This window comes from Ascaphus truei, chromosome 8 (assembly GCF_040206685.1).
Source record: "Ascaphus truei isolate aAscTru1 chromosome 8, aAscTru1.hap1, whole genome shotgun sequence".
In the NCBI taxonomy this organism is placed as follows: domain Eukaryota; kingdom Metazoa; phylum Chordata; class Amphibia; order Anura; family Ascaphidae; genus Ascaphus; species Ascaphus truei.
The window spans coordinates 45,837,733-45,849,731 of record NC_134490.1 but is presented as its reverse complement, the minus strand read 5'-3'; the positions used below and the strand labels follow the sequence as shown (position 1 = coordinate 45,849,731).

The following is an 11,999-nucleotide window of genomic DNA, read 5'->3' as shown; positions in this document are numbered from 1 at the left end:
TTTTGTTTTTCTCTTCCTGCTCTCCCTTACACCGTTTTAGCCATATTCCTGTGTTAATTAGTATTGCTGACCTGAGGAAGAGAGGAGAACTCTCGAAAGCTTGTCCTATGACATAAATGGGTAGTCCAAATAAAAAAGGTATCACCTAATACTGAAGAACTAATTTATTCTGCAGAATCGCAACTGGACTAACACGGCTATTTTGTTTTATATATATATATATATATATATATATATATATATATATATATATATATATATATATATATTATATATATATATATATAAACAAAAAAATATAACGCCAAAAAACAGTATTGTGATAAATAGTGAAAATAATTAAACTATAGTTCCATCAATAGATGATTCGTGTTAATGTGTGAATATTAAAAGAAAAATATATATATCTTTAAATAATATAACCTATTAAATTCTATTTAAACACAACCAGTATCAATATAATAACATTGCATAAACGTGCTGAAAAAAGAAACAGAACAATAAATAAAAAAGTCCAACCAGTCCTTCAATAATTAGTCCATAATGATAGGTATTCAATGTAGATAAAGGGGTCTTGGGCTGCTCTCACACGGGGTAAACCAACTCCACAGATATCTAGAAACAGAAAAAGAGAGAGAGCGCACGCCCCATAGCATAATACTGCATGAAATTTATTAAAAATGAAGGAAGTGAATGGGGGGTGGGGGGGTAGGAATCGCACTCACAAGATAAAAATATATAAAAGGCAGTTTGTGAATAAATCACCACCATCCGGTTCTGGATACTGGAACACGTCTCCGTGGACTCCGTGGACTCCTTCAGGACTGCCAGACACGATCACCAGGAACCAGGTGTACAGGGCTCCGTTCGCTATCTGTGTAATGTCCAGATCCCAGCTCTCGCTTCCAATGGCCGCCGATGGTATTCCCGTGCTTGGTGTGGGCTCCTGCGCGTGCGCAGCGTCGTCGTGACGTAATCGCGCTCTCAGTTCCCTGACGCGTTTCGTCACCTGACGGGCGACTTTCTCAAAGGGCTGATGCTGAATGGAATCAAGTCCTGCCCTCTTATAGCTAGTCCGTTGCCAGGCAACCCTTGATCGGGTGATTGAATAAACCTGTATTGTTTAAGGTGGCTGATGTTTGCAGATAAAATAAAATAAATAAATAAAATAAATTCCCATATGGGATATTTTATGTTATATAACATTTGAGATATGATGTGTAATCTATTAGGCCTCCCAGTAACATATTTAGTCTGTATATATTTGTAGTATCATTAGAGATCAATAGGGATATACAGGTATATTTTATTATCCCATATGGGAATTTATTTTATTTTATCTGCAGACACCCTTGTCTCGGTTTATACTTATGTTTTATATTGACAATAGGTCCTAAACCTTTCTATATATATGAAATTGATATGGAATTGGAATTTATGGGTAATATTACTCTATTTTATCATTGAGATCTGTTGTCTTGTATCTGAAATTATTGTTCAAATCAATGTTCTATTGTTTCAATATGGTCACCATGTAGTGCAATGTATGATATAACTATTTACACCTATTGAGAGTTTATTTAAATCTCATATAACTAAATTATCATGCTGGTTTTCCTACTGGGGAATCATTAAAAAAAAGTGCTTGAAATCATACATTGCAGTACAATGAATTATGAATATATATGAAGTGATGATTTATGAATATTTGAACCTTATTTTTAATTTTACTTTATCCATTCTGTTCCAATACTATTGTCCTTGAGATATTTCAATTATATATTTATTTCTTGTTCTTTTTCCCTAAGTGTAACAGTCCCAAATAGTCCTTTTATAGTGAGTTTCCAATGATTAGCATTTTTAACAAACATCAGCCACCTTAGCACAATACAGGTTTATTCAATCACCCGATCACGGGTTGCCTGGCAACGGACTAGCTATAAGAGGGCAGGACTTGATTCCATTCAGCATCAGCCCTTTGAGAAAGTCACCCGTCAGGTGACGAAACGCGTCAGGGAACCCACACCAAGCGCGGGAATACCATCGGCGGCCATTGGAAGCGAGAGCTGGGATCTGGACATTACACAGATAGCGAACGGAGCCCTGTACACCTGGTTCCTGGTGATCGTGTCTGGCAGTCCTGAAGGAGTCCACGGAGTCCACGGAGACGTGTTCCAGTATCCAGAACCGGATGGTGGTGATTTATTCACAAACTGCCTTTTATATATTTTTATCTTGTGAGTGCGATTTCTACCCTCCCCCACCCCCCATTCCCTTCCTTCATTTTTAATAAATTTCATGCAGTATTATGCTATGGGGCGTGCGCTCTCTCTCTTTTTCTGTTTTTATATATGTATATATATATATATATATATATGCGTATATATATATATATATATATATATATATATATATGTATGTATGTATGTATGTATGTATGTATGTATGTATGTATGTATGTATGTATATATATATATATATATATATATATATATATATATATATATATATATATATATGCAAATACAACTGTATGCTCATCTGCATGTCTTAGGCAGGTCTGCAACCCCGCCTTTCCCCATTATCACCCAGCACACAGCACTTCCACTGCAGCAAGGGATTCTGGGAAATGACATGCAAATGAGCACACAGTGCCACTCACTATATTATATATATATAATGGGGAAAGGCGGGGTTGCAGACCTGCCTAAGACATGCAGATGAGCACACAGTTGTATTTGCATATATATATATATATATTGTGTCAAGGATGTGGCATACCTCCTCTAACATGTTACACAGAGCTGTGTACTCTTATTGGAATAGGCTCTTACCTTCTGATCCAGACTGTACGCCAGGACCCAGTCTTCCTGCTTAGGGTGAAACAGCAGGCTTTGAATGTAAAAATGCAGCCGGTATTTCTGATAAGTGGCTCCTTCATCTGAGCTGATCAATATACTGCTCTCAATATCAGGGTCACTCAGCAGCATGATCTGAAAGATAACACAGCATAGAGTATTAGTGTCAAGAAACGTCACAAAGGCCTTTTTACCTTAGAATGACTATAGCCAGCTAAGTATTGTCAGCAGATCAGATGAATGCATTTTTTGCCTACAGTATGTTGCCCAATTGCGTGTGTTCTGGGCACTACTGCATAGACCTACGTGAGGAGATACAGGTGCACATATCAGTATGGGATGTATCAAATTCTGCATCATAGGGGATTATTGTCTCATTTTTCTCCAACTCTTTTGTTTATTTAAAATTAGATTTTTTTTCAAAGTGCATGATTTTACAGCTAATTATGTGTCTCTGCCCTGCGTTGCAATTTTATAGAGATTACTGTTAATGTTACATACTTTTATTTTATTTCATTCCCGCTGTGCAGTTGCCCTTGTCTTTAATCATCAGCAGACCTTTGTTAAACTAGCATGAAAAGAATAGACCTACAGAAGCCTCTTTCTGACCACATCTGTCAGAAATGGAACAAAAGGAGAAGCGAAAACAAAGATAAGTGCTCGTATCAATATGACCATTTCTGCAAAGTGCTTCTAGCGATGATGTGTTAGATTGCCAGCCAGTTCAATAGCTGCTGGAGGTTCTAACATACATAAAGCACATCTGGGAAGTTTCATCAAAATCTGTTGGCTATAAAATTGGTTTATAGTTATGAAGGTGATGCACAAAGTTTGTTTTCCTCCTTGCAGTCTGGCAAACTCCAATCAGTTCGTCACTGCAGGAGAAGTCTGCAGAATAATTCACCAATTCACATTCACTAACCTTACATTTAAAGCAGCAATCGCCCCCTAAGTTATTATTTTTTCCCTAGTATACCTGAACTGGGTTAGTGCTCAGTGCTGATTCGGTGGATCCCCCAGTTCCAGAGTGACAAGAATTCTCCTAGTGTGAGGAAAACTAGAAAGAAAAAAAAACTACAAAGTGGGTGTCTTGGTCACCAATAAAATACAGCGATGCAGCTTGTTACCGGCCGCCGACGGCAAAGCTGACCAGGTACAAAATGTTTCACTAGTCGGTACCGGGATATTTCCAGACATCGGGGACCAGCCATCATCTCCGGATGAACCCCCAGTTCAGTTTAGTAAAAAAAATATGAAATTGAAAGAATGGCAGCGCACATTACTGCATCAAAAGGGCCACCTGTTTGCTTTCTTTTTTTTTTTCCAAGTTTGAACTGGTTTTAATTTATCATCTGGATGGTAAATTGGAGCAACTTGGAAAGTTTGCACCGTTTTGTAGATCACTTAATAGCTGGGAAAACAAATTCCAAACTATTTGAATAAGCAAAAATACATAAAACATCTACTACAAATTGCCGTTAAAGCTGCAGTTCAGGCAATATCCTGCATGTGTGGTTTTTTTAATAAATCAGTTCTGTAGTAAGAAAAAAGATATTTTTAGCATTTTCTGTTTTTAAAAAAACAACTTTGAAAGACCAATTTTCTTGTATTCTATTTTAACAAGCATTTGCTAAGGCACCGCCCCTTCATGTCCTGTCACAAGCCCTGGCACTCCCCTTTGTCAGCCCTGCCCTCACTCTAGCACATGTCAGTGCAGGAGTGCTCATGAATATTCATGAGCTTCCACTGAGAGACTGAAGCAGAAGAAAAATATATGCCATCTCTAAAGATCTTGCCAAATTTTGCCGATCAATACATGGAGAACGAATTGACCTGCAGCTATACTGTTCTTTAGGTAATTAGAGATTGCACACATGAAACTATTGAAGTAAAAAAATTAATTAAAAAAAAAAAGACTGAACTGCAGCTTTAATTGTTGCTTTGAAGGTAGATCTCCTAAATCGGCATAAAACTCATTTCCATGCTACAAGAAACTTGCTGGGACAGAGGGTAGGAAACAAGCGATGGGAGAAGCAGAAGCAAATGGTATTGGACAAATCGCATGAACATTTCTTGCAAAGGTGAAGATTTAACTCTTGCAAATCCAATGTCATAATTCCTAAATGTAATACTGTAATGTTACAAATGACATATAACATAGAAAGTTCTACCACGGGAACAGTATGTTTACATGCTTTGGATAAGTGTGCCAGGGTTCTACAGAATCGCAATACATTTTAAATGGATTCTGCTGTTCTTAGAAGGTTGAAAACCAATGTTGCCCAAGAATGGGAAATCCCACGTCTAAGGTCTCGCCCAGGGTGACGCTGAGCGTGCGCAGAATCAAACACATTGCTACAATGTGTTTGTCCAGCGTGTGCGCTTGCACGTGCCCGTGAACGCACGGCGCTCAGCTGCTTGCAGAATCAAACAAATTTGATTCTGCCGCTCGCGCGTCACGTGAGTGGTTCGCCCACTGAGGGTGAACCAGCTCCGTGATGTCATGACCGCGCCCCCAACATGCCCCCCTATGCGTGCAACTAGCAGGACATAAATTGCCCGAGCAAAATGAGTGCCTTACATCACAGAGATCGAGCGCCAGCGCACTCGCATCCACCCAGGCCGCAGCCTTAGACTAGCTGCCCGAGCTACTAGAGGCTTAATATTTACACGCGGAAGTTATGCTTTTTGTGTTTTATTTGTAGGGTGTTTGTATGTTAACCCATTGGTGCCTGAAGGCATTCATGGGCAACGTACTGGTTGCATCAGGCACCAAAGCCATTGAATATTTGTTTGATTTAATTATTGAATCGCCAGCACTGATTAATGCAGATTTCTGAGTTAATGCGTATCTGTATGGTTAGTGGTACAGTATTTAGTGTTGAGTTAACACCATGTTCATGCTTTCAAATGAGAATAAGCATTGTAACCCATTTATCAATACGGAATTCTTAATGAATACGGCAGTAAGTATAAAAATGACCCCCGGAACCCCAATTTCATTGTTTTACACCAAATCTTAACGCACCAATATCAACCTTTAGTGAACCTAGCCTAAAGTTTACGGCTTGTTATAAAGGAGAGAAACAGGTTTTTCTCTACTCAATCAACAAGTGACTTTTGTGGTTGATATATCAGCTCATTTGTTAAAGGGTAAACTGCCACTTGCAATTATCGGTCTTCAGCAAATGCGTCCTCCCCACTAGTGATTTAGATTAATTGCATTTAATTAAGTGCCAATAAACAAACTCAAGTTTGAATGAGCCTCCTGCCAAAACTCAGCATTGCCATTTATAATTGCCACAAGGACGGAACGAGAGCACCAGAGTCTTGTCAGAAATAACATATAGGTTTTTAAATTCTAATCGTTTTCCATAATATTAGATGAAATGACACCCTTTATTAAAGAGGAAATTACATTTTATCTAGCTTTTTGCATTTTGCAGCCATAGATTAAAAAAAGGGATTTTACAAAAGACCAATAGAGAAAGTCCTTAGTGGTGCACTTAATGCACATTAATGTACCGCACCCGAGGAATTCGGAGATAACCAAGTGTATGCATGAGCTTAGTTTCACCATTAAATTGCTGCTTCGGGAGTCATTTACAACATGCGATGCAGCATCAGCAACCAATTCCCATCCCCATGTCAGTTATGTATCTATATACAATACCATGGACATGTGCAGTATTTTACAGGAACTCTTTAGGTTATTTATCAAATTCTCCTGGCTACAAAGATACTGCACCAGGTTTATAAAAGCACCTAGTGCCAGCTCACAGTGATTAACACCTGGACAAACTAGCCCTAATGGGTTCCTGTGACCACTGAGGTACAGCGGAGATTAAAAACTAGGAAAAGCAGATAGAACTGGAGTTACTCAAGTAAGGGTAAAAATGGGAGAATTGACAGTGTCATGGAAGACTGATCTGACACGGGTTCAGATGTTGCTGTTAATTCCACGTAAGGAGTGAGTATCAGGTTGGCCATTTATAGCTGAGAACACCTTGTCCCGGTGCAAGATGTCCATAAATGCCAATACATGGAGAATTTCCCATCCAACTGATCCATTTGGAAGAATGCATGAATATGTTAAGTATTGTAAATCAGTAATATAATAACATCCTTGGGATCTGTCAAGCTAGTTTTTATTAACCCTTTACACGTTAAAGTGGACAACAAAAATGCGTGTATACAGTAAATGTTTAATTCATTATCAATGTAAGAAAGTGTGGTGTAGAAATTAAGATGCTGATCCTGACCACACAGACTTGTGGTTTTGATTCTAGCTCCCTGTGCCCCAGTTACTTATGTGTAACAAAGTAATATTAACCTTTACGGTACTGGGAGTCCAGTGGTACCAGAGTTCCACCTGATCTCTGGCACTTTTGCTCCTGGAGTGATCACATAACATGACGGGTTCTTGGGCGTCAGAATTGGCAGTAGTGTCCGTCACTTTAATTCTCACTCCAAGGGTAACAGCTGTCTCAGTAAATGACATATTGAATACCTGATCCTAGGCTCCTGATTGTTATGGGTCTTGAGCATATCCCCCCCATCGATATTGGGGGAGGATAGGTTCATGACCCTGTGCAGGAGGGAGTCATTTTGGATCTATATGTTGGCACGCTTATCCCTGCTGGCTTCAATGAATGCATTGATACTAGCACTCTGGTATGACAATGCATATATCCCTCACTGTACTTTTTTCCTGGGTCCTATGGAGGGGGTCTCTCCACATCCTCCCATGCCTAGTCTGATAGATTTGGGGTTTCTCCTACCCCTTATTCCCTAGTCTGATAGATATGTATTCTCTGCCAGTATTTACATGAGTCTGGTACTATTGATATATATATATATATATATATATATATATATATATATATACACATACATCCACAAAACGTAAGCGCACACTCAATACACTATACCAATATTAACAATACAATTGTTGGTAAAACCCAGTGAAATAAATAAAAAATATATAAATCGCTAAGGAAGTGGACAAAATATTAATAATGATAATTAAATTAGTAAGTGTGCTGCAATTGATACCTAAAAAATAAAATATCAATATCAAATATTTGCCATTAACACCAACAAATATTCCGTTATCAATAATCAGGTATCTAATATTGAAACACAAATAAAATATAACCAAATGTGTGTCCATTCAAAAAAGGCAGTCCAATGGGTGTTGGATAATCAGATGCTCTGACTCCGCTGCAGCCTCTCAAAGGATTGCCCACATCCAGGCAACATCTAAGAAAAAAGAAAAAGAGAACGGTGCATGCCACATAGCGTAACTCTGTCACAATGTATTACTGAACAATGCTGATAGTCTTTAAAAAAAACACACTCACAAGTGGAGTTAGATAAAAAGCATGTAGAGTAAATCAGTCTCTAGGGAGATGATACTCAACTGCAGCTGATTCCTCCGCCGTGAGCTTCTTTGGATTCCAGCCAATTCTTATTAAGAAAACGGTAAGTCCTTCTGATAGAGCTCCTCAATAAGCAAAGTACCGAAGGTATATTTGTAGCAGATTGCTACTGTATAAAAGTTCCGTCTGCCACAAAGTCTTTGTAACTGAGCTTGTGTCTCGATACACTAAGCTCACGTGGTAGGGGAGAGTGACGTCATGCGTCGTAGCGTGCCGTCCCTATGCGTTTCGTAACTAACGTGACTTCATCAGGGGTAACAGCACAGTGAGGGCGTTAGATATTTATAGCCCATACTATTAACTTTGCCATGCTACTATAGGCTAGAATTTACTTGCTAAACCAATTAAAAGTGCATAATCTAAACAGAACACAATGCTGGTAAATCATTACAATGAGCTCAAAAACAGTGAACATACGAAAACAGGATGATGCAGGATGGGCTAACTGACACACAATGTATTAGACAAGACCAAATAAGCCCAAATAAGCCCAAAATTGTTAAAAGGTCCAAACGTGGACATACCTATGGCTAAATCCATACCACTATGTTGTAACAAATACAACACAATAGAAGCTATGTCCCCAAACTAATAGAGTAATATAAAACTGATATAAAATGCACCCAGATGAATAAATAAAAAATAATATAAATATTATGGAGTGAAGGAATGATCCTAAAAAATAATAAATAAAAAATGGATATAACAATAATTTAAAAAAAAGTGTATAAACACAAATGAACAGAGATCCTAATATATTCAAACAACCAACAAGATGAAAAAGTGAAGATTAAATAAAACCATAATAGATAATAAATATTAAATGATAAATAATGATTATAATATTGTCTGTGTCTGTGTCTGTGTCTGTGTCTGTGTCTACTGTATACTGAGTTAAAAAAAAGTGATTCTGGGGAATGACATGCAAATGAGCACACAAGGTGCACCTTAACCATGGCTGTGCTCAAAGCTGTGACCATGCAGCAAGCTTAAGCCTATAGGGAACCATGTTAAAAAAAGGTTTTTGAAGCAAAAAGTGGCACTGTGTGCTCATTTGCATGTCATTCCCCAGAATCCCTTGCTGCAGGGGAAGTGCTGTGTGCTGGGTGATAATGGTGAAAGGCGGGGTTGCAGACCTGCGTAAGGAATGCAGATGAGCATACAGTTGTATTTACATTTGCATATTTGCTTTGCTGTGGAGGGTTTTTGTCACTTTTTTTACTCACCATAACTTAACTCAGTATGGTAAACCCCATCCTTTAGCTTCTCTGCATACCCAGTTTACCAACCCCACACTGATGAGACCCATAAAGGTTGAAAAAGCTGTCTGTGGGTGGGTTTTCTGAGTATGCACCTTAACCATGGCTGTGCTCAAAACTGTGACCATGCAGCAAGCTTAAGCCTATAGGGAACCATGTTAAAATGGTTTTTGAAGCAAAAAGTGGCACTGTGTGCTCATTTGCATGTCATTCCCCAGAATCCCTTGCTGCAGTGGAAGTGCTGTGTGATAATGGTGAAAGGCGGGGTTGCAGACCTGCCTAAGACATGCAGATGAGTGTATATATATATATATATATATATATATATATATATATATATATATATATATATATATATATATATATATATATATATATTGTGACAGAGTCACTAACTCAGTAGGCTGGAATAGTGAATGGAGAGACGCTGCAGCCAGTTCCCAAAGTGTTAATCTCCTCAGACAGAAAGAAGCACACCTGCAGCCTAATTAAGCAGGAGGCCTGAGAGACTGCAGGTTTAAAAGCAGGAAGTGACGCACACACAGAGAGCTTGTTTTTCCACAGGAAGGTGGAGAGAACTCTCTCGGCTGGGAAGCCGTTGCTGTTGCTCTGGTCCCCCAGTCCTGCGAGGAGCTAGGCTGCTGGGACCAGCTGGGACCCCAACCCAGGATAAAGATACAGATACAGATTGCTGCGAAGAGCTTGTTTTTCCACAGGAAGGTGGAGAGAACTCTCCCGGCTAGGAAGCCGTTGCTGTTGCTCTGGTCCCCCAGTCCTGCGAGGAGCTAGCTGCTGGGACCAGCTGGGACCCCAACCCAGGATAAAGATCAAGATCGCTGCGAGGCTGGACATAGCCTGCTCCCCGGAACCGTGTTCCTGTTGCTACTGGAGCGGCAAAACAGATAAGACTTTATTCTTATACGTTTCGTTATCCTTTGTGTAGCATGTTTTGGGCATGACCAGATTAGCTGGCTGTCCTGTTAGTAAGGGCTCAAGAAGTGAATTAGTGTCCCTAACGGGACTAGGCTTTAATTTTCAAGAAAGTAGTTTCTTAAAGGGACAGTGCACCCGTACTTATTTTGGTTGTGGCTAATAAACCACTAGTGTTTAAAGTTTTCCCATCGCGTCTAGCATCTTACTGACCCCGCCACGAGGCCGTCCTGCCACAATATATATATATATATATATATATATATATATATATATATATATATATATATATATATATATATATATATATATATACACACACACATACATATATATACATATATTTACATATACACACACACACACACACACACACACACACACACACATATATATTGTGACAAACGACTTACTCCAGGGCTCCTGTTTAAAGTTTTCCCATCGCGTCTAGCGTCTTACTGACCCCGCCGCGAGGCCGTCCTGCTACAGGTGGTGTCACAAGTGGGATGCTACGCCTCTGGGGGTCAGTAGATGAAGATGTGTTGAGACACTGAACTCAAGCGGAAAAAAAAAATATTTTTGCTGAAGCATGGAATTTGCAGCTAGCAAGTGCTGTGAGGTAAAGTTTGCCCTGTCTGGTAAAAAAAAGAAAGTGAAAATGGATTTTTGCAAAGAAGTTGCCCTAAGAAGAACCCAGAAGGTTCAAATATTGTAAAGCAAGAACAACTTGCGTGTGTTGTGCAAAGTCTGCCTCGTCGGGTGTGAAAAAATAAAAAAACGGGGTTTTAAAATGGCCGCCGTCATTTGTCAGTTTTGCAATGTACATAACCATACAAAAGTGTCCCTTCAGGCCATATGATGATTATGATGACGACGCATATGTGGCCCCGAGAAGAGAGACGTACCCGCAGATGAAAGCTGCAAAAGTGTCCAGTGTGTGTGTGCCCAGTACCACTGATGTCTCTGGAACTAATAAAACAAAGAGAATGAAGAAAAATAAAAATATTTTTCAAGTCACAGAGGAAGTGACCAGACCACTTGAGCCTGCGATATCAGGACAACGGGCGTCAGCAAGCCACCGAGATGTGCTGCAGACCGGAATGATGGGCAGAATTGTCACAGGAACGGTAACAAAGGAAAAGGAGGAGCAAAGGGAAGCTGAATCCTTGATCCAGGGAAAAGAGGCCTTAATTTCTGCACTCCAAACTGCCCAGCGTGATTATGATGTCTTGCAGAAACAATTGAATAGGGAGCGAGAAGCTAATGCCGAGGTACAGAGGTGTATACTCCCAGCTATACAAGGGATTTAGAGACTGTAAAGAAGGAGAATGTAAGTCTGACGCAGAAAAATTCAGACTTGACTGATCAAATCAGTAAAGGTGATAAGAAGCTCCACCAAGCAGGAAAAGTGGAGAAGCAATTGATCCAGGAAAAGCTAGAGGTGCAGGAAGCACTGCAGAATGCAGAGAGGATGCATCGTGTCTCCCTGCAGCAGCACACACAGGCAACGC

The 11,999-nt window shown here is 39.5% G+C and overlaps 1 protein-coding gene across 1 annotated transcript in view; it reads right to left on the bottom strand.

Moving 5' to 3' along the window:
• Positions 1 to 11,999, bottom strand: part of SORCS3 (sortilin related VPS10 domain containing receptor 3) — a 445,583-nt gene that overhangs the window by 240,252 nt on the left and 193,332 nt on the right. The window contains exon 4 of the mRNA XM_075611819.1: positions 2,835 to 2,993. Coding sequence (XP_075467934.1) covers positions 2,835 to 2,993 — 159 coding nt within the window. The remainder of the gene's footprint in view (positions 1 to 2,834; positions 2,994 to 11,999) is intronic.